Genomic DNA, 24,551 nt, shown 5'->3' with positions numbered 1-24,551 from the left:
GTTTGTGGCCAGATGGGGATACATAGTGAGTCTGCCAATTCCCTGTCTCAAAATGGGAAAAGAAATCTAAAAAGCAAATAAACATGAAAAATGTTCAACCTTATTAGTAATCATGGAAATGTAATTATAAAAATCATGAAATCACAATAAAATTCACACCAGATTGGCAAAGATTTCTTTTTATTCTGACAATAAAGTGTTGATCAAAATGAAGAATCAGATTACTTACACATGGCTATTAAGCAGCATAAATTTTAAATATATAAGTACTATCAAAGTACACTTGAAGATGTTTATACCCAGGACCACTACAGCATTTAAGTTCAACATGTGTAGCAGAGTAAATATAACGAGAAATACTCACATCAGGGTTGCTTTTAATAGGAAAAAAAAAAAAAACTCAGATGTCTGTTGACAGAAGCAAACTGTAGTCCCCATACATGTAAAAGTATAAAATCACAGTAAAGAATAACATGCACCTACGTATAACAAGACAGGTAAGTTCAAAACAAAGCTATACTGCACAATGTAAGGAACAACTCAGTCAGACAATTCAACAGAAAATCCGCTTTTTAAATGAAAGATAAATGATATGAAAGACAATTTCATATCAGAGCCCACCTTCCCAGCAAGTATAAGGTCAATAACACACACACACACACACACACACACACACACACACACACACACACACACACACACACACACACACACATCAAATGGGCAAAAATATATTACTCCTATATATATTACTCCTATCAGTGTTCAGAGAAGTGCTATTTCAATTGGGAAACCATTTCTATCAAATCATTAAAATTTTATTTATTTATTGTTTTGGGGGGTCCAGTCATGAGGCCTGAACTCTGGGCCTGGGCGCTGTCCCTCAGCTCTTCAGCTCAAGGCTAGTGCTCTACCACTTAAGCCACAGCACCACTTCCGGCTTTTTTCTTTTTTCTTATGTGGTGCTGAGGAATCGAACCCTGGGCCTCATGCATGCAAGGCAAGCGCTCTACCACTGAGCCACATTCCCAGCCCCAATCATTAAAATTTTAGAAGCCTGATAATGTTTAAGAAAGGAAGAAAGAGAGGGAGGGAGAAAAGGGAGGGAGGGAAGAAAAAAGGGAGGGAGGGAGGGAGGAAGGGAAAGGAGGAAGAGAGGGAGGAAGAAAATAAAGGAAGAATTATTTCATGTTCCCAAGTTTTGACTATTTAACAATATTAGAGAAAAGGAAAGCTACTCGTAAAGAACACTTGAATCTTTAAAAGTTAACATAATAGCCAGATGCTCGTGGCTCATGCCTACAATCCTAACTACTTGTGAGGCAGAGATCCAGAAGATCATGCTTTTAGGCCAGCCAGGACAAAACATTCTCCAGACCCCATCTCAACCAATAGCTGGGTGCAGTGGTATCTATCTGGCATGCTAGCAACACAAGAGGCTGGGAGCAGGAGGACTGTTAGTTCCAGGTTAGCCCAGGCAAAAAAGTTTACAGGATCCTCATCTTAACGAAACAATCTGAGCATGGTGGTGTTCCTGTCATCTTAGCTACAGCAAGAAGCACAAACAGGAGAATATCAGCCCAGCTCAGACTGTGCAAAATGTGAGACCAGAGCACAAAGGGATGTAGATGTGGCTCAAGGGGTAGAGTGCCTGCTTAGCAAGTGGGAAGTCCCAAGTTCAAACCCCAGTACAGCCAAAGAAACAAAAAGAGAGGAAGGAGAGATAGAGAGGGGAGGAAGGAAGAAATTAACATAAACTATTCAGGTAGGAGAGAATAGTAATCTTACTACCTCAAACTTTTGTACTATAATAAAACTTGATCATCATACAAGTTTTTCCATTTGTACTTCTTTTAAACCCAAAAATCAATTTATCTAGAGATTTACATTATTCAGTTGGTGGAAGTGATATTTATCAACTGCCTATATTCTTTTTTTTTGTTTTTTTGTGTGCTAGTCCTGGTACTTCAACTCAGAGCCTGGGCACTGTCCCTGAGCTTCTTTAAGCCTATAGCTAGTGCTCTGCCACTTGAGTCACAGTGCCACTTCAGCTTTTTTGGTGCTTATGGAGATAAGAGTTTTGTGGACTTTCCTCCCCAGGAGATCTTTTTTTTTTTTTTTCCTTTGCGAGTCATGGGACCTGAACTCTGGGCCTGGGCGCTGTCCCTCAGCTCTTCAGCTCAAGGCTAGTGCTCTACCACTTGAGCCACAGTGTCACTTCCGGCCTTTTCTGCTTATGTGGTACTGAGGAATCGAACCCAGGACCTCATGCATGCAAGTCAAGCACTCTTCCACTGAGCCACCTTACAAGTCCCTCCCTCCCCCTCCAAGTAGATCTTTAGATCTCAGCTTCATGAGCAGCTGGGATTACAGACAGGTGTGAGCCACTGGGTGTCCAGCTGTCTATATTGTTGCAAGTCAATTAGCAGTTTAGGAGATACCTCCTAACAGGGAAACTTCAGAGAAGATTGCAGTATGAGCCTTGAAATAACAAAGAACTCCTGGGCTTCAGGAACAATGAAAATGACCCAATTTTAAATCTCTCTGCTTATCTTTAAAAAAAAAAAAGCCCAACAACACCATTAATCCAGTAAAGAAAACAAATGAAACCATGTATGACCCACCTTAGCTGTATTACAGAAGGAAAGGATACTGCAACCTTCAAACTACCTGTCACAGAAAAGCTGACCAAATCCAGCTGAGCTTCCCATAGCAAGTCTTAAGGTATGAAAGACAAGAAGGGAGGGTTATGAGACATTGAAAATGGGTGGAAGAGCCCAGATGACATAGAGCAAAACACAATCATTCCCAGAAAGCATCCAACAACAAAAGCCTGAATGCATCATACAAGAAAGAGGGTCATCCTTTGTGAAGCACAGCTTCCAGGGCAACCTTGACAGAGAGAAGAGTGGGTACCTTGGAAAATGGCATTGAAGAAAGAAAAATCAAAGAGATCACAGAAAAGGAAGAGAAACAAGACATACCATGCCACCCTTCTCCAGACAGAAGCTATGTAAGAAATCGCACAGAGGAGGGTGCTATTCTCCTGAACAGAGAATGAACTGGCACATTAAAAAAAAAAGCAGACCACACACACAGAAAATGTGTATCAGAAAATGTTTTCAAAGCAGTACAGCATATGAAATTTCCCCCTCAGATACAAACAAGCAAACAAAACACCAACAAAGCTGAAGAAAAGGAAAATAAGATAACACTCCAAAATGAGTTTAAAAGCAACTACTTAAGGTATGAGGGGAAAAGCATCATAAAGCAGATATATAAAAACAAAGAACAGAGATGAGCCAACATACAAAGTGGAAGAAATGAAGCCAGAACTGACTGAACTCAGAAGAGGAACAAAAGTACAGAGACAGGTTCCAAATAGGTGGAGAAAGAAGGCAGCTCTCACAATGAAGCACAGGGAAGAGAAAAGAAGTGACCAACAAAGGAATGGGCATGTGCCTGCCACAACTTACAGACTGGTAAACTATAAACAACCAGTATGTGCAGGCGGGTAGCACTTTGAAAGAAAAATTAACCAAGGCCTATTGATTTCATCTTCCAAGGTGAGAAGGTATAATCAAGAAAGAAAAGAACATGTTTTGGTTCAGATGAACTTCGTTTAGAACTCGAGCTCTACTACTTACTAAAGCTGTGCTAATCAATTATTTTTACCACTGTAAACCTTGTTATTTTCATCTGTAATTGGATGGATGGATGAATGGTTGGATGGGCAGAAAAAAAAGATAAGTAATCAGGTAGGCACACCTAGGATAGACAAAACATATGCACACACGAATAAAAACTGTATATGTCTGACCCTGGGTTCTTCCTCAAAATACAGCATCAGAAAAAGACTTGATAGAGGTAATTTAATTGGAAGTCAAAGACCAATAAAGGCAAAACCAGAAAGGGGAATGAAACAATAGGACTGACATGGTCAGTGCTGTGGGATCTGGAGGGAAATCTTGCCAAGACTCTCTGAGGAATGATTAGAATGCTCTTCCTTCTAAGACAGAAGAAGCCAGTGGAGCCATCCTAAAGAACGTCGAAGGGAGGAGCATTAACTTCCCTGCACTCCCATGCTGCACCTGTATCTCCAGCTGGGTGGGCACTGAAGAAGCCTTGGAGCAGAAAGGAGCAGACATACAGTGAGCATGCTTGAAATGAGACACTATCATGGGAAAGTGAATAAAAGGAGTTTGAATGCTTAAGAAAAAACTAACAAAATACAACGTGAATTCCCTTTGACTTTGGTTACTTCAAGATGCTTCACTACATACTAGTTACAGTGTGGAATTTGTCTGGAATTCAAGGCATATACTGAAATGATTCTGATGCTTCCATGCCTGCTGAATTATGCAGAACAATCATTACCCAGCAACAGCAAGGCAAGTGATTCAGACCTTCACAGGTCTGAATCATTCAAGGAAAGTAATATCCTGGTTGGCTGTCCATTTTTCTTGTCCAAATGGCTATTAGACATTGCCCCAACCTCTGTGGGTCAGGTCAGCCTGAATGCCACTCTAGCCTACTATAATGACATTCCCTTGCTCCAGATGGTAAGTGCCACCATCTTGCCTCTGTCAATCAGAATGGATTTTATGGATACTAGAGAACCCAGTTCCAGTCAAACATCTCCTTGCAACTCCAGCCCATGTCCTCTCACCAACATGTTTTGTTCTTTTTTTTTTTAACCTTTCTGAATGCAGTATTTCCTTTAGACCCTCTTAAGGAACATGATCAGGCAGTGCACTCCTAAGTCTCAATTATACATCCTCTCTTTTCTGAGACATCTGACTTTAACACTTTGCTAAAGAAGTTCTGCGTAACTACCTAATTTACTGCAGGTCATTCTCAGGTCTAAGCTTTAAGAAATGATCCCAGCAACCTCAGGACCAGGTTACTAGGATGTCTAATTTTGAGTTATTAATAGCCCTTCCATGTTAATAAAATCTATTTAAAGCTGATACATTCTCCACTATCCAGCTATATTCCCTCTCCCTTGCTCTACGCAATGCCTTCCAGATCCACTTTGTCCCATGTTCCTCCTATTCTTCCTAGTGGTACTTATTTGCCAGGCACTGGAATATTTCCTTTCAAACCATTTTCTTTCAAAATAACACCATTTCCCCTGATTAAACAATGCCAAGATTGTCTAGTTATTGTTCTGGAGGCAACAGGGAATGGGCAGATGGGATGGCAACAGGGGATGGGCAGATCTCAAAGAGGACAAACAGCATCTACTTCAAAAGGAACTCTGCATGGTCTCTAAGCAGGAAGGCTGTTTTTATCTATCCAGGTGTTGATCCTGCCTTCCACAGCATTCAGGAAAAAAATTCAGGTTCATCTACCCAGGTGTTCTCTTCTGAGATCTCAGGTTCTTTCTACTCTTCCATATTGTGGCCCTGACTCAGACCCTGAATATCTGTCAAACATGTACAGGAAGATAGGCAATGGTTCACATCTAGAATTCTATCTACTCAGGAGGCTGGGGTCTTAGGATCATCGTTCAGTGTCAGCACAGGCAGATAAGTCTGAGAATCTTAAATCCAATTAACTAGCAATAGGTTGTAACTAATGGTGTGGCTCAAGTGGCAGAGTATCAGTCATGAGTGAAAAACAAACCATGAATGAAAAAGACAGCCATGTGAAAAAATGAAATAGAACATAAGGCCTTGAGCTCAAGCCATAGAAAACACACACACACACACACACACACACACACACACACACACACACATACGTACATACACAGTGTTTAGGAGAGGCAGAATCACTGTGAGTGACAGATAATAGAGAACATTTGTTGTTGTTGATGATGATGATGATCATGGGGCTTGAACTCAGGGCATGGGCACTGTCCCTGAGCTCTTCTGCTCAAGGTTAATGCTCTACCACTTGAGCCAGAGCCACTTCCAGTTTTCTAATGGCTAACTGGAGATAAGAAACTCAGGATTTTCCTGCCTGGGCTGGCTTTTAACCATGATCCTCAGATCTCAGCCTCCTGAGTAGCTAGGATTACAGGCGTAAGCCACCAGCACCCAGCTATAATAGGGAACTTCATAGGACTTTGCCTTCCATAAAGGCATGGAAGTTGGTTAAAAGTCTGCAACTCTTGCCTCTGCTCCTGGAGATGAAGACAAAAAGAAAAGGGCAGATAATGAGAAAGAAAACTTGGACATGAGGGGACAAATAACAAAGACAAACTGGAATTCTAAACACAAAGCTGAAACCCATGAGGACAAGCATGGATTCCATGTCTGTGTCCATCTCTAGGCCTCTGACTTATGTAATGCCTGTGACCTCAAGAAAAGCTGATGGAGGTAGTCTGGGGAGCTGGGGGAGCTGCAGCCTGGGTACTACTCCATGCCAACAACAGGATACAGCAACAATGTGTGGGGGCCATCACCAACCATTAAACAAAGTAAAAGAAACACAGCTGCTGCTTCATTTCTACCCTCCAATCTCACTCAAAATTTTTCTGTGGTCAGTGCTCACCCCAACTCCAGAAGGGAGCTCTGGGAAACATCATTTCAGTTCAGTTCAGTTCAGCTGATACAGTACAAACTCATCTCCTCAGCTCTGCTATCCTTACGATTAAATCCTGGACCTGGGCTTTTGTTTGTTGGTTTCAAGATAGGGTCTCGCTGTTTTATGGCCATAAACATTGAGGATCTTTCCAAATGTTGCTTGTATATGTCTTCTTTTCACAATATGCAATAGTAACTGGCTAACGGTTGTTTCTAAGGTCCATCAACTAAGAGCCCTTACAATCACCACCTTCCCCCTAGAGCTACAACATAAACCCAATTCTTTACCTTCCATCCAGTACTAGTCCTTTGAGTCTTAGTAACCAGGCACCAAATGTGAGGGGTTATCAGTCATTACTGCCACCTACAAAGGGGTCCTTGCAACAGGTTCATCAGTGAATAATCCCATTCTCATATTCCATCCAGGGATATGCTTTCTAGAGCATATCCATCTTCACCTGGACTCACGTGTGAGTGGTTTATTTAAGAGGTAATCCCAGTGCACAAGGAGGAGGAATGGAAAGTGAAACAAGGAATAAGAAAAAAACAATTCAAGGACCTATTATCAACGCAATCTCATCTGGACTTTTTTAAAGAACATATGGAAGGCCTCTCAGAATTTTCCACTGCAAAATCAATACAGAAATTGTATATCATCATCTCCCACATCCTATCAGCTTAGGGCTACCTCACTGCAACATTAATACACTTGTGTTTCTGGAATGTAGGTTTGTGCTTTCTGAGTCAGCCTCCATAACCAGGGTCCTAAGACTCAGAGCAGGAGTCAAAGTCCTGGCATGGAAAACAGAAAGTATACAGCACATATGCCTGAGGATAAATGCCATCAACATAAAGTGAGGTGATACTGACTCAGAACTGTTTGTCACAACTACAGCCGGACTCCAGTGAGGCAGACAAGTGGGAGATTGTGTACCACAGGTGTCAGGTACAATACCCATCACACAGGTGTGACACTTCTGCCTCTGAAATGTTGGGCAGAAACCTCACACAAAAAGCTCAATACATGGGGGGAGGGGGGAAGCTGGGAAGGGATGTGAAGGGTAAACAAAGGAGGAGGCTGCAATGCTTGGTAAGAAATGTATGCATTATCCTGCCCACGTAATTGTAACTCCTCTGTACAGTATGTTCACAAATAAAATTAAATTAAATTTAAAAAAAAAGCTCAATACATGGTAGTTATTATCATTAGGTTAGACACTGGACTAACCCTGTGATAATGGCAATGATGAGAGAGAAAGAAATAGAGATATTTCACAATTACAATTGACACAACAGGGACAGTAATTGGGTGAACAGGAAGAAAAGCAGGGTACTAGTAAAATAGATAATGGTCACAAAACAAAACATAGAAAGCTGGTGGAAGAAGACTTGTTTAGCTTGAAAGACTAAGGTCCCTGTAGACTATCCAAATGTTTTGTATTGATTGCACTATTGGATATAATTGGTGCAGAGCACAAGAAAGCAATCTAAGCTGAAAATAGAGACTTGGGTAATAGCTCAAGCCATGATAATACCTTGATTCCCCAGGAAAAACAGGTATAGTTACAAGAAAAGAAGATCTAAGTAGGAAAAGTGGGTCTACAGGTTATCAATATTATAGAGAAAAGCAAAGGGACATCAGCCAATGGAAGGGGGTGGGGCAGCCAGTGAGAGAGGAGAACCAGGGAGAAGAGCAGAGACTGCTACTAGGCAAAGGGGTATTCATCAGGACCAACACTGCTACTAGACAAAGTGACATTAGTTGATGCCAACACTTAGCACCAGTTGCTCTAAAGAAGTGATGTCTGCTCTGAACTGAGACATTCCACTAGAGTAGGAAAAGGTAGTAGTCCCTTTAGTAAGTAACTGAACAGGTCTGATGCAGTGACCGAGAAGGAAGCCTAATGTTACTGTACATTGAGGAGTGAATGGGAGATAAAGAAGCAGAAAACCACTGGAATAAACTGTTCCTTCAAAATCTGGTGAAAAGGGGAGTGGTGTTCAATAACTAGAAGGCCACAAATGATTTTTCTGTTTGTTCTGCAAGACTCAAATGTATTTATGTAAAAGGCAAAAATGGAATGATGTCTGAGGAAGATGTTTTAAATATTTGTAGAACACAATCTGACTCAATCAGCTTTATTTAATATGTTCGCATTTGCTTTTAATATACCTATCAGAAAGTGTAGATTCAGCATCTCATTTCCTGGGATAAACCTACTAAGATTATAAAATAGCTTTTCTTATAAAACCTTGTTCTTTCTTATTCAACATTACAAAACATAAGCTTCTTGGGCTAATTTAGTTCCAGTCAAAAGGTGACAATTGTATTCAGTGAGAATTCGGCTATTTGAGGTTTGGTGAGAACCTTTTTGTGGGGGAAGGGGGAGGAAGAATTATAAGGCAATTTATTAGATCCATAGTTAGGAGGTGCCCAGTGCAGTACAGTATTGAGAGCTCATGCATAATACTGAATCCCAAAATTTTAACTGGTCTACAAGGCCCAATTAGCCAATTCTAGCAAATAAATGCATGAGAGCTGGAAAACTGCTAGCACATAAAGTTCCTTTTAACTGCCAGGTGGTAAGCTATTCTGAAGCTATTTAGATTTGTGGTTGGGCCTCAAACCATGCCTCTGGACAGCATTCTGCGGGTGGCAGAACAAAGTTATATTTAATATCTGTGTACTTTTAAAACAATGCTGCCCACTTTTCTCCTATTGCCGGGGTCGCTTGCCTTGGAGACTCACTGTACTTTTTGTGTATAAAACAGTGGTGTTTATTTAGTCAAGTGATTCTGGAATTACATGACGGAGCCAATATGAAAACAGAGTCAGTAACAACAAATGATTATAAAGTGGTAATAAACAGCCTTTTTTTCCAATACATGTACCAAATAAATTTAATTTAGAACTGAACTAAAAATATAAAACACTTCAAAAAGAAGTAACAGAACATTAAGCTTCCTAGGAATTTTGGCATGACCCAGAGAACATGTTTCAGGGACTGACCTTGTGGAAAACAGAAGCATGTCAATGGCTGTGTCTGAAAACCTTTTCCTGTAAGTTGTTCTTCAACATTCTAGAAGCTTTCACTGTGCAGCATGTAAGTTTTGAGTCAACTCTCTGGGTGTTTTTTCTGTAACTAGGAAATTTTTTTATCAAAGATCAGAATAACAAGTTTTTTTAGACAATGAAGCTTTTCTCCCTGAATAAGAAATTGCTTTAACAATTCATTAAAAAAAAAAAATCTATGGGGGGGGGGGGATGGGATGGGAAGGGGAAACAAAGGAGGAGGCTACAATGCTTGATAAGAAATGTACTCATTATCTTGCCCATGTAATTGTAACCCCTCTGTACAGTATTTTCACAATAAAAAAAAAATCTATGCCCTAAAAGCTTTTTTATCTCCTAAGCACTTGTATCCTCTCCTTCCTCCCTCCTATTCTAAAACTCATATGGGGACCAGACCCTGCTCATGTGTTCTAAATTCTACCTCCTCTCAGGGGTATTGACACTATCACCTATGCCCTCCCTGAAACCTACAGTCCTCTTAGCTACATTCCTCTCTTCAATCCCCCCAAACAAGGTCTGCCAAAAATTATCTTCATTTGTATTCACTTCTCAATCCAGCTTCTTCCACCAAAATATTCTTGATAAAACAACTTGCTGTTGAACAGAATTCCCCCACCCCTACCCCCACCCCCAGCATCTTCTCTTCTGGGCTTCCACAAGTTTCCTAGGTTTTCTCTATCCTTTTCTCCTGGCTCTTCTCCTTCTATATTCTTTCTCAGTAATTCCTTTTCTAACCCTTCCTTACATTTTGGAGTGTTCAGGGCTCAGTTCTAAGTCCTCTTCCTCTCTATTCTACAATCTCTCCTGAGGTGATCTTTCTTATTGGTGTACAGTGACCATAACACCAGGATTCTTAAATGCAGCCTGGACCTCTTTTCTAAGTTTCTGACTCATAGCCCACTGCTGACCACAAAGCAGTTACAAAGATGTGACCAGCAGACAGACTGCTGCAGTTTCAAAACCAAATTTTTCTACTTACTTCCTGGATAACCCTGGGAAATTTGATAACCAATCTAAGACTTAAGTTTCCCCATTTGCAAAGCTGGAATAAGAACAGCAGTACTTACTTTACAGGGTTACTATGTGGTATAAATGAGTTGATTATATAACACATAACAAGGTTTCATCATCTATAATTACTATTACCATTCAGATCCATTAGAGTATGTCAAAGGCCTCTCAAACTTGCTTTGATCAGTTAAACTGTTCCCACCTTTTAATGTATTTCCCCTAGTTTACCACCTGGAAAGTCTAAGATACCCCAAGGACACTACCTTTCAAATAATCACTTTCCTCTGAGTGAATATGATGAGATGCTATTTCTTGTAATAAAGGGATTCTGTACATGGGAAGTACCAAATCAGCTGGTCTTATAATAGAAAAATCATCCAAGTAGGCCTAACCTAATCAAAAAAGCCCCTTTAAATCTGGACCTATATACCAGAGGGGATCCAGAAGTCACAAGTTAAAGCGCTGGAATTAACTGACATACTTTCACTGACTTTAAGTAGAAGGGCCATCAGAGAAAGAATATTGGGTTCTAGACAGTGACTCCTAGTTAACAGTAAAGAAACTGGGGGGGCTGCGAAGGTGGCTCAGTGGTAGAGTGCTTGCTTTGCATGCATGAGGCCATGGGTTCGATTCCTCAGCACCACATAAGCAAAAAAAGCCGGAAGTGATGCTATGGCTCAAGTGGTAGAGCACTAGCCTTGAGCTGAAAGGCTGAGGGACAGTGCCCAGGCCCAGAGTTCAGGACCACAACCAACCAAAAAGAAAAGAAAAGAAACTGGAACCTCAGGATGACAATCACAGAAACTAAATTCTTTCAACAAGCATGATCTTGAAAGTAGATTTTTAGTAGTTAGCTTGGATAAATCCTTGCTGCCAGCCTTGTGAAACCCTGAAGAAAGAGCCCAGCCAGGTCCTAACGACTTCTAAACAATCCAAGTATGAGCTCGGTAAAAGGGAGCTACTATAAGCCACCCGTTTGTAATTTCTTATGCAGCAATAAAAAATTAATAACCTATCTCAACAAGAAACATCTTCAAACATACTCGTTCTAGCCAGTATCATGATCTGTTCAATACACTATCATGTTCTGTTCATTCTGTCTCTTAAACACTTCTCAAACATATTCACAGTTCTTGATCTCAATTATCACCTAATCCAAATCATTACACTCCATCCAAATTTCTACAAGAGTCCCTAGCTGGGGTTCTTTCATCCATCCTCCTCACAGCAATGGGAATCCCCAAGCAAAACTAATCTCATCATTTCTCAACGGAAAATCTTTCAATGGCTTCACAATGGATACAAGGCCTGACACTTTATTATAACCTAGTAAACCTTCCATTAAATGGCCCTACCTACCTTTCCACAGCCATATCCTGAGACTCACCTGCTGGGATATGATGCTCAAGTCAGAGGCCTTTCCTCCAGTCACCTAGTGTGCCAAATCACTTCTTACTTTTAGACCACCTGTACTGCATCCTTTGACAGAAATCCTGTCCCCCCATTTTTCACCCCACTATTAGCCAGGGCCTCTGCTTAAACATTACTGCTTCACAGAAGCTTTCCCTCATCCAGCACAGTATCAGGTCACACAATTAGGCTCTGTCACAGAATCCTATACTTCTTCAGCATTTACCACAATCACAATCATATAGTTCCATGATTATGCATGTAAGGTCAATGATTATTCTCAATGATGATAGCCATGTCTTATTTGTTCCATATTAAAACCAGCATCTAGGGCAATGGGTAATCAATACCCTCAATGGAAAAATACAACTGTGGCTGTTTCACACAATGGCAAAATTAGGTCAAAGTTATGGGTTTCATTTGTGTGTGGCCTCATTAGATTTGTTCCATTCCAGCCCTACTTACTATGTTTCCTTACGAACAAATGACATAAAAGAAAAATATGATCTTGCTCTATGGTCATGGAAGTAGACTAGGGCAAAGATACTGCTTAAATTCTGTTCACACATTCCTAACGCAACAAAATATTTAGATACGAAGTTCAACATTCTCCTTATTACACGTTTTAAATACTTTTTTTCCTTAAAAAGCATAGTATCTTGCCTGAGATTGTCAATGTGGTTAGAAAACACAGTGCTTCAATTGACTGAATTTTCCAGTTAAGGATGAGATATTCCACTTATTTAGCAAACAGTCTGGTACAATGACAGCCCTGTGCATAAGCGCCACCTTTTTGCCTCTAAAATTTTTAAGAATCTTATTGATTTATCATTTTGTATGTTTTTTTCCAAAATCAAAAGTGTTACTAATTACAGACCTCACCTTTGTTTCCCCTTTAGGATAAATATAAAAATAGTGGGGGGAAAAAGTATATGAACAAAGATTTACTTAAGAAGCAAAATACAGAGAGAAAAATCAAATATTCTCCGTATTACTTATGGCATTTATGCATGGATTTAAATATACTTAAACATTTACTTAAGTCCTTTTGGGAACTAACAAAATATGTAAGGTAAATTATTAGATTAATAATTTAGCTTAAGTAAAGGAAGAAGAGAAATAAGAATAAAAATAGACACACAAATGGCACCAGAAGGAAACCCCAGAGGCAGGCCCAGTCACAATGTCAAATGGCCTGGGCCTGGGTCTTTCATGCTACCAACTTAATCAGAAACTCTGGCCCAGAAAAACACCCAGAGCATTCCTATAAAAAAAAAAAAAAAAAAAAAAAAAACAGAAGAGGCTGGGAAGGTGGCTCAGTGGTAGAGTGCTTGCCTTGCATGCATAAGGGCCTGAGTTCGATTCCTCAGCACCACATAAGCAGAAAAAGCTGGAAGTGGTGCTGTGGCTCAAGTGGTAAAGCGCTAGCCTTGAGCTGAAGTGCTGAGGGACAACATCCAGGCCCAGAGTTCAAGCCCCATGACCCACAAAAAAAAAAAAAAAAAAAAAACAGAAGAGTTGGTCAGTTAGGCTTGGTTTTAAGATCAGAAAAAAAATGTTTCCCTTGGAGTACTAAGGAAGAGAGAATAACACTGTAGTTCTACAAGGAAAAATACCTGTTAACATTTTTCTACTAAAATAATTGTTTAAATAATTGTTTCATGTCTTGTTATCACAGGACCTCATGCCAGGGGAGAGGGGCATTTCCCAGTTAATCCAGTCTTAAGCAAGATAGCTAGCCTCCTATTGCTCCTACAAGATTACTTTTTTTTTGGAGGGTGGGGTCAGTTACAGGGCTTGAATTCTGGGTCTACATACTGTCCCTGAGCTCCTCAGCTCAAAGCAAGTGCTCTACCACTTGAGCCACAGAGCCACTTCTGGTTTTCTGGTGGTTTATTGGTGACTTTCCTACCCTGGATGGCTTTGAACCTCGAGCTTCAGATCTTAGCCTCTAAAGTAACTAGGATTACAGGCCTAAGCTACCGGCACCCAGCCTACAAGATTAATATTAGTAACACAAATCTGTTTTCTTACAGTTCTGGATCTCATAAGTCTGAAGCTAACATCAAGGTGATGGCAGAGCTGCATTTCTTCACAAGAAAATCAGCTACCCAGTTTCCAGAGGCTACTCATATCCATGGGCAATGATTTCACTCTTATCTTCTGATTCTTTGTGCTCTGTGTTTCTATCTCTCTCTCTGCTTCTCACATCACGTTCTCTGTCTTCTTCTTACCTGTGGGGTTACACTGGGTTCCTCTATATTAGCCTAAGATAATCTCCCTACTTCAGGATACTCAATCATCACACCTGCAAAGTCTCTTAGCCATGTAACATGTAACATATTCACAGGGTTCCAGAGAATATATAAGATATGGGCATCTTTTGAAAGGAGAGGAGAAAGGGCTCATTATTCAGCCTTCCACACAAGACTTGTCACTTACTTTATGGCTACCTAAAATGTAAGGATAGTATATCAGAAAAATGTATACACTATTAAGAGCCATAGTGGAAAGCTTAAAAGTTTTTTTAAATGAAAGAGCTAATGATAGACTTCTTTTAGTACCAAATTCACTTTCTATATTCCAAATGACATGATATTAAAATATTATTTACGCAGCTTTTGTCAAGAACACACTGAGTACATAAAAAGAAGCACACCTACACAAAAGCTTGAGTGTGAAATAAAATAACTGCAATACAAAGTACTGTACTAAAACTCAAGAACTTTATCACCCAATTCTCCTCTTAGTCATAGGAAGAAATTCCTAATGAATGCTTAGAAAAAGGAAAAAATGAGATAGGTCACTCAAACTTTAGGGATATATGAAGTTCAGATAACTAGTTTGATTTCAGGGAGAACAGCTACACCTGAACCAAGAGGGACACTGCTAGAAACAAACACAATGAGAGCAAGATTCTATTTTAGGCCCTGTTCATGCTCCCTGACAAACAAGATAAAGGTAGGAGTGATCGATTACATCTTTGAGGTGCACAAAAATCTGTAAATCATTAAATGAACTCAAAGGCAATAACTGTGACAACTCCTCTCCTCCCACTACATTTGGGGATTGACATCTCTCAACAGTATCTTTAATTGTAAAATTCAACCAACTCATGATGTTCCTTAGAGAAGCTTTCACCAAGTATCAGCTTCACATTCACAGGGAAAATTCAACCATGCCCAGCAAACCACTCCATCAAACCAATCCCATCTCCTGCATGATTTGATTTCACGATAGTTCCTTGAAATAAAGGTTACTGTTGGGTCTGATACCACATTAGATCTATGCACTGCAAATACAAAATATTTTTCTATCACCCTGGACATGAAGACTGTGAAGCCATTCTCTTGGTCCAAAACAGTTTATTTTCTCAAACTTTGGAACCTATGATTGAATGTTCCTTTTCTGATGCTAAAGAATCAAGTTAGGGTAGTGTAAATACTTACTCCTCTTTTAACCTTCCCAGTGTGTCTAAAAAAACTAAAAAGGTCTTGAGTTCTACCTATCTTTTCAAAGTAAATAATGTACATATTATAAAATATAGGATAAGTACATACTGGTTCATATTTAGTATACAAAGAAGAGCTGCAGTATACTTACAGATAACTAAGATTGTCACTGAAATTGTTGAATTTATCTTACTATAGGCAACAGTTGTATGCTTAAGGAACTAATTACAAATTAAATCATTATGAAGCCATACTCAAAAAGCAACAGATGGGCTGGGAAGGTGGCTCAGTGGTAGAGAGCTTGCCTTGCATGCATGAGGTCCTGGGTTCGATTCCTCAGCACCACATAAGCAAAAAAGAAAAAAGCCAGAAGTGGCGCTGTGGCTCAAGTGGTAGAGCACTAGCCTTGAGCTGAAGTGCTGAGGGACAGCCCAGAGTTCAGGCCCCACGACGGACCCCCCCAACACACACACCAAAAAAAAGCAACAGACAACTGCTGTTTTTCAGTAGGATTCTATATGAATCTTTTTGTGAAGCGACATGATCTTCACAAGTAAATCACCATTCCTGACATCTGACTATCCCTTAGAAATTCTAATAAGTACTTTGGATAGTACTTAGTCCAACACCTTTGCTTCACAGATGAGAAATCTTGAGCTAAATGACTTATTCCAAGTCACACACCAGGATGGAGGCCTGGCTCAAGTGGCAGAATACTAGTTAAGTGAGTGAGTTAAAGCTGAGTTCAAATCCCAGTACACAAATAAAAATAAAATGATGTATGCATGTGTGTGTGTCACACTGAAAATTAGCAGCAGAATATGAACAACCCCTAACAACTGTTAAATCTTACTTTAAAAACCCTAAACAAGAATGCCAGTAACCAAACAAGTGAAAAAAAGTTGGCAAAAAGCAGTCAAGAACATTTCTGGGAAACTAGACTATACAGAAGGAACACACACACACACACACACACACACACACACACACACACACACACACACACACACACACACACACACACACACACACACACACACACACACACACACACACACACACACACACACACACACACACACACACACACACACACACACACACACAGAAAATACAACCACTTAAATGAATACTGATGCAAAAATCTCAAGAGAATCCTAGCAAACTGAAACCAGCAACATATAAAAAGATTGCATACCACAATAATAAAGAAATTATACCAGGAATGCAAGGTTAATGTAACATCCAAAAAGTAATCTAGGTAATAAACCACATTTCAAAAAAAAAAACTTGCATTATCCCAAAAGATAAAGAAAAGGCATCTGATCCACTAACAGTCTTTTATGATTTAAAAGAAACATCCAAATAGTAAAAACACAAAAATAAAAACTTTCTCAACCAAGAACATTTACAAAAAAACCCAAGCTAACCTTAGGCTTTATGGTAGAAGACCAATGTTTCTCCTTTAACATCAGGAACAAGGGAAGGATGTCTGTTCTTGCTGATTCTATTGAATACCATGCTTAATGTTCCGGCCAGGGCAATTAAATAAGAAAAGAAAAGAAAAGGCATTGAGACTGGAAAGGAAGAACTAAAACTACTATTCACCGATAACATGATCTTATAAATAAAAAAATTCCAAGGCATCCACTAAAGTATTATTAAAACTAGTAAACTAGGTTAGAAAAGTTGCAGGATATGGGTCTCTAGATACTTGAAATGAGCAATCCAAAAATTAAAGTATAAAAATAATTCCTTTTACAATATTAGAAAAAGAATAACATAAAAATAAAGTTAGCAAAAGAAGTACAAACATACTCTGAAAACTACAAAATATTGTTGAAAAACGAAAATTAATCTTAATAAATGGAAAGACATCCTATGTTCAAGGCTCAAAAGAATTAACATTTCTGAAACAGCAATGCTCAAAACTGACCTATAAATTCAACTCAATCCCTTTTAGAACTTTGCCCAGCTAGCTTCTTTACAGAAATTAATAAGTGGACCCCAAATCCATAGGGGAAATCATGACCTTGGATTAGTCATGATTAAACATAGAACAAGGAAAAAAAATAACACAGGCACATTGCATTTTATCAAAATCAAAGACTTCTTTGCTTCACAGGTCTCCATCAAAAAAGAAAAAAGGAAAGTAAGAGGAAGGAAAAATGAAAGGACAACTCACTTTATGGAAGAAAATAATTGTGACCCTATATCTGAATAAAGTATTCACATATTAAGAATAAATATTCTCAATAGACAAATCAGCCAATTGAAAAATGGGCAAAAAACAGGCATAAGCATTTTGCCAAAGACACAAATGGCCAAAAAGTGCTTGAAAAGACGTTCAACATAATTAGGAAAATTTGCATCAAAACCATAATGAAAAAACTTTACCTCTTCAAGGATGGTAGAAGCAGTGAGACAATAACAGGTGTTAGCTTTAGCTATACTTGCAGAAAAACACAGCCACAATATATTAGTGGTGGAAATGAAAAACACTTTGGGTGTTTCTTACAGAATAGAACATAGATTCCATGTAACACAACAATTTTACTGTTGGTAAATTCCCAAGACATAGGTATACACAAAAAATGTCCACAAATGTACTTAACAATATTATTTAAATAACTAAAAGGCATAAATACCCAATGTCAATCAACTGAAAAAGGGATGGACAAAATATGGTATATCTATTACATTGTAATACAATTCATTAACCACAAAAAGAGGAAGTACTGACATAAGTTACAACGTGGATAAATCTTAAAAACAATGTTTAGTGAAAGAAGCCAGTCACTGAAGACCACAATTACATAATGATGTTATAATGAGATACTATTATAGCTAATACATAAAAAATAGAAAATAGATCAGTGATTGGTTGCCTATAGCTAGGGTTAAGTAGTGAGAATGTAACTAATTAATGTTAGTGGGCATGTAGTTTCTTTTTAGAGCAATGGAACTATTCTAAAATTAGATTGTAGTGATGACTATATATCTCTGTAATGATGCTAAAATTTGTGGATTTGTACAGTGATTTATGTGGCACACAAATCACATCTCAATAAAGCTCTTCAAGAAAAAACATACTGTGGCTTTCACCTTAGTATCTCTTGGATTACTAGTTCTGGGAGAAACAAGTTATTATGTCATGAGGACATTTGAATAGCCTTATGCAAAGGTGTATATGACAAAGAACTAAAGAATCCTGCCAAAAGTATATGAGTACACCATTTTGGAAGGGGAACTTCCAGCCCTGGGAAGTCTTCAGTAACTACAGTCCTGGCCATTGTCTTGATTGGAATCTCATGAATATCCCAACGACACAACCATGAAGCTAAGCAACACTAAATTCGTGACCCACAGAAATTTTGTTACTTTATTTGTGCTTAGTAATTTGTTATGTACAACAGATAGTCTTCCTCCACTGTCCTTAGTGTTAGGCTCTCTCTCCTAATGACAGAAAATCTAAGGATGTATCTTTCTAGTAGTTCCTTCTCTTCTGAGTTTAGCTGACCCCCATCCATATATTTACTGTAGCTAATGTCATGTTGGTAGAGCACAGTCCAATCATCTAGCTTTAGCTGAATGAACCAAAAGTAGATACCTGACCAAAAATAAGTCAATCAAGTCCCCTGAGACTTTTCTAATTGAAACTGAAAAAGGGACAGTGTCTTTTCAGTACCTGAAGCCGTAAGATGTAAAACCTGGGAGCTCCCAGCAGCATAATTTTTCCCATGCAGGAAAAGGTGTACAGCAATGGAGAAGAATTAAGCCATCATATACACAGACTCAGATACACAGTACAGATGAGAAGTCTCATTCTAATGATTCCTTGTGCAGCCATTCTTCCAGTGGAGAGCCTGTCTATATCTTGTAATCCCAGCCATCAAAAGAGCATCATTGAATAAATAAGTGAATGAGATAACCCAATAATCCCTCCAATGATACTCCCCTTTTCTCATTGTTCAATTTTCTCATTGTTCAGTTATAGTTGATCATTTAAAAGCTAAAAGACAAAATCTCTCTTGTGCTAGCTTTAGACTTTATAGATTTATTACAATACTTATGATAATATATGCTAATCACTAGTTTTTATGGCTCCTTCTACTGCCAGAGCATTTTCTTAGCCATTTTTGGTAACATCAATTCTAATCTAGAAAACAGAAAGTACTCAAAAAGTTATGTTTAACTGATCTTCTTGATACCATAATATACATTCTCCAGCTTTCACAGTACAACATCAATTTATCAAGTACCTAACATCTGCAAGGCAGGAGACTACAGTAATTGATCAGATCTGTTTCTACATTTTCATTCTGGGTGAATTCACTCATCAACTATCAGATTACCTACCATATGCCAGAGCTACAAACCAGAAAAAGTACTTGATAGGACTCAAGGACTTTACTGTCTAGCTCAGACAAGTGAATGATTTTTTCATAGTATTGTGTGTTAATTGTTCCTGAGGAGGCTAGAAAACAAGGATTACAAAGAGTTTACACTCTGCTTGAAAAGGTAGGACATATACAGAAAAGACAATATAACAAAGTGTGTGACACAATCACCAAACAAGTGTTTTCTGTTCCAAGTTACACTAAACTAATATATACACACACAACACACACCATTACCATATAATACTGTTTGGAATAATTTCTTTTTTGGGGGGTGGGGGTCCGTTCGTGGGGCCTGAACTCTGTCCCTCAGCTCTTCGGCTCAAGGCCAGCACTCTACCACTTGAGCCACAGCGCCACTTCTGGCTTTTTTCTTTTTGCTTATGTGGTGCTGAGGAATCGAACCCAGGGCTTCAGACATGCAAGGCAAGCGCTCTACCACTGAGCCACTTTCCCAGCCCTGTTTGGAATAATTTCTAGATTTACATTTAACCAGCAACTCCCAGTGATTACTGTGGACAAAGTAACATGTTTAGCATTTTTCCAACAACGTCTCATTCAATTTTCATATTTTGCTGATAAAAGTAAGTCTGCAAGAGTGAAGTGAGTTGCCCAAGTCTACACAGCTATAAGTGTCTTCCAATTCATGTCCAGGCAAGCCATGCTATTTGGTTTATATAACTGAAGCAATTTCAGATCCTTACATTGGCTTTTATTGCTTTTTTTTTATTTTGCTCCTTCCATGGCATACAATCACATTCTACACATCTCTTATCACCAACTACCAACCTGATATGATCTTATGCTTGTCCACATGTCAAGAGGGGACCACATCAGATCAAATTACTATAGTGCCTATTATAGCATCATGTGCTGAGCAGAGCTCACACAGTTGGCTGAAGATGAGCAGTTCTCTCAGTTTATATTTTAACAGTGCTTTTGACCACTACATCCGGGCAGTTGTTCAAGTGTTTGGCAATAAATCGAAATGACTCTTCATTTTCTTTGACAGCTAACAGTAATAAATGATAAAAAATCTTATCTAAAATGCAAACTTGAAGGTGATGATTCAGTTCATAGGGAAGAGGAAATAAAGCAGTACTCACTGATTTCTATAGAGCTAGCATTATATTTAAAACCCAGGAACTGAGCAGTTGGTTGGCTACTACAAGTGTGTTGCTTCCTGGTCACTGTTGCATCATAGTCAATGACTGAGGAGTATCTGACTTCAAGTAGTTTTTGCAGTATTGTACAATTCTACATATACCAAAGAGTGAATCATTATGTAAGATAAGGGGAAAAAACTTTACAAAATCTTTACACCTACTCTCATGGAAATCAGCTATTAATACTGGAATCATGGATACTAAAATTAATAGCTTAAAAAAACACATCAATTGAGCTGGGTGCCAGTGGCTCACACCTGTAATACTAGCTACTCAGGAGGCTGAGAATCACAGTTCAAAGCCAGCTCTGTCAGTAAAAGCCCATGAGATTCTTAACTCCAATTACCAACAACAAAAATGCTAAGTGAAGGTGTTGCTCAAGTGGTACAGCACTAGCCTTGAGTACAACATCTCAGGGACAGAACCCAGCCCTGAGTTCAATCCCCAAGACATACATACATACACACACACACATCAATTAAACTGAGAGAAAACTTAAACCAATGGAACCTATACAAAATATACTAGGAACTCAAAAATATTATACAGTGGTTCAAGGACATTACAGATTCAAAATGATAAAAAAAAAGAATGATGTCTTAAAAATGAATGCTGAATTTGGCATCTCATAAAAGTCACTAGGAATGCTAATAAATAATCTCATTAGAAATTAGAAAACTAAAGGAACCGTAGAACAGAGCCAACCATACAATCGGTTCAGAGACAAGGTAAGGTGAACTAGGTGCACAGCTGAAACCGGCTATTTCAGCTCTATGTCTACATAATAGAGACTATTTCAATAGGCCAAAGCCAGGGTGTCAAAAATAAAATCAATCCAAAGTGTACTGATGGGTCTGGATAAGCACTTACGTATCCGAACGACGCAGACTTACACAATGAAAAAAGTAATTTAGCCAGTACGAGGCTTTAGAGCAACTCTGGGGATCTCAAACAGGAGAACGGGAAGCGCCAAAGCCTGCTAGCTAGTTAGTGAGTCCCCTTCACCTAGAGCTTCAAACAGGTAGAGCCTGCACTCTCAAGGGACCTCTGCAAGAAATCCAAGGGCAAGTATAGGATTTCATGATAACTGCAGAGAAAAAAACGCTCAGTCCCAGAGCACTCCGAAGACCGGCCTCGTGGAACGCCCCGGAGACGATCCTCCACCCCACTTAGCTGTCACAGGATCGCGGCCCCGTGGGTAAGGGTTCCCGAGCCCCCGCCTGGACCCGGGTAAGGACAGCAGGGAGGGAGGCGAGGCGAGGCTCGCCCCGAATGAAGCGCCCTCGCCTCACCCCCAGGAAGGCGCACCTTTCACTCCAGACGGAGTGCCGTGACGGGCGCGTCACGCGCGCGGGCAGGGGCGCGAAGGCATCCTCCGCGACCAGTGCCTCCAGCGGCCGCCGCCGGGGCCCCGGCGCCACCCGCTGCAGGAAAACTTTGGGCTGCCTTCCCAGAACGCGCCCCGGTCGTCCCGGGACCCCCCGGGCTCCCGCCCCGTGCGCCAGGCCCCGCCCCGGGCCCGCCCCTCGGCACGGCAGCTCCGGCCCGCGCCCCCAGCCCGCGCGGGCCCCTCACGGAACCCCCCCCTCCGGCGCGCCCCCGCGCCCAGTCCCTTCAGCGCCCGGCGGGGACGCTCACCGGTCCGCAGCTCGTGCTTGACCGTGAGGAGCCGCTCGCCGCCGTCGCTGCCGTCCCCGCTGCTGCCCGCGGCGCCGCCGCCGCCGCCGCCGCCGCTGCCCTCCTCCTCCATCTTCTCCTTTTCTCCGATCCCGCGCGTCGCTCCGATGGAAACACGCGAGACAGCGGGGGTCCGTCCCCTCACAGCCCCGGCTGCAGCCCCGGGAGCCGGGGCGCGCGTGGCAGCTCCACAACTCGGACGCCGAGACGAGTCTCTTTCCCGCTCTGTCCGCGCGACTCCAGCCTCCGCCTCCTCCCCCTTCGGCGGGCACCGCTAGTACCGCGCAACCAAGCCGCCCCCTGCTCCGCCGCCGCCTCCTCCAGGCCGCTCCGCCCACAGCCAGCAAGGTAGGGGAGCCATGGAGCCGCCATCGTCTATTGGGCGCGAGGCGCGCGCGTCTGCCAGCGCTGGCTTCTATTGGCCAATTCTCTCTGACGTTTCACGAGCCTCCCCGCCCCACTCCTCGAATTGTTGTTGCTTGGCGGGGAGGCAGCAGTGAGAGGAGTGCGGCCTCTCGGATTGGTGAGACCTAAGATTGGGCTCCGCCCATTTCCATCAATGCGCAAGCGCAATCCAAGCCTTGCTTTCCCTGACCTCCCCGGGAGCGGTCACACCCCTTATTCCCCAGCTTCCATCTGTTAGTAAACAGTGTCTAGTAGTCAGGAGGCTCTCGGGGTCTGTGATTGGCTACTGTTGAAAGAGGCGGGGAGGGATGATTGGAACGTTCGGTCCGCCAATCACCGCAGACAGAGGCGGGGCCTAGAGGAAAGCGCTTGTTACCCACGTGTTTGCACACAGCCTCGGAATCTCAGACAGTGGTACCCACAGACACACGTGCGTGACTGTCCGAAAAATGCCGTGGCCTAAAAAAGGTGTTATTTGCAGGAGTGATCCCAAAACAAGTTAAGTGGACTCTTAAACATTACAAAATTCACAGTCCTATCCCTCCCTCTCCATGGGGAATTTTGCACACACACAAAAATCATTTCTACTGAACTCTGTTGGGCACCAGGAGGATACAGAGATTAAGAAAATAGAACATTAATGACTAACTCCTGGAAACTTTTCGGTGGAACGTGAGAAACCGACAACCTGAGTAATATACACAGGAGAATTTGAAATGAAATAGTAGTACAGTACAGAGCGTTAGAAACTCTCACGGATGACAGTAATTATTCTCAGAGGAGCTGGGGGATGGGGGGAGAAGGGAAGGGAGGAATGAGTTCACAGAAGTATTTGAATAGGATTAGAAATGCCAGCATCAGAGAGATGGTAACTAAGCATAAACCTAGGGTAAAGAAGCCAAAGAGGGTGACAAAAGTAGATGGAAGTATGATGGGAGAGAAACAGTTGAACAAGTGAGGAAAGAGAATGGAGAACCTTAAAGACTAATGCTGAAGTACACATTTTCCTTAGTGCACATGGGATGGCTGTTCTGTTGGGAATTAGGTTAGATTGTAGAGAGAAAGATGGACTGAAGGAAATGAAGAGAGTTGGCAGGGAAAGAATATGGTTGCAAGGAAAGAGATAATAGAGTTCTGATTTTTAGTAACAGATATGAGAATGGGAAAAAGAGAGACTTAATGATGTAGACTTTGCCATAGGAAGGCTTTTTGAATGAAGTATTCTTTAACAAAAGTCTTTAAAGATGAGTACAATTCTCCAGGATGTGGCAGAAAATGGCCAGATGCTCACCAATCTTGTTTCCTCTTCCTGGATAAACAGGAAAGCCTGGTTTCTTTTTTTTACTTTTTGGCCTCTTTTTGCAGTTTGGTTAGGATCATATGACTTTGAGCCAGCCAATGAGGTATGGACAGTCGTGATGTGC

At 40.8% G+C, this 24,551-nt stretch overlaps 1 protein-coding gene across 1 annotated transcript in view; it reads right to left on the bottom strand.

Moving 5' to 3' along the window:
- LOC138810517 (ribosomal protein S6 kinase alpha-5-like) overlaps positions 1-23,004 on the bottom strand; it is a 153,126-nt gene extending 130,122 nt beyond the window's left edge. Inside the window, exon 1 of the mRNA XM_069997740.1 lies at positions 22,684-23,004. Within this exon, the coding sequence (XP_069853841.1) occupies positions 22,684-22,795 (112 nt within the window). The 5' untranslated portion in view covers positions 22,796-23,004. The remainder of the gene's footprint in view (positions 1-22,683) is intronic.
- Between the last annotated feature and the right edge of the window lie 1,547 nt (positions 23,005-24,551).

This window comes from Dipodomys merriami, unplaced genomic scaffold (genome assembly GCF_024711535.1).
Source record: "Dipodomys merriami isolate MVZ:Mamm:240054 unplaced genomic scaffold, mDipMer1.0.p SCAF_50, whole genome shotgun sequence".
Classification (NCBI taxonomy): domain Eukaryota; kingdom Metazoa; phylum Chordata; class Mammalia; order Rodentia; family Heteromyidae; genus Dipodomys; species Dipodomys merriami.
This window is presented reverse-complemented; position numbering and strand designations above follow the sequence as displayed.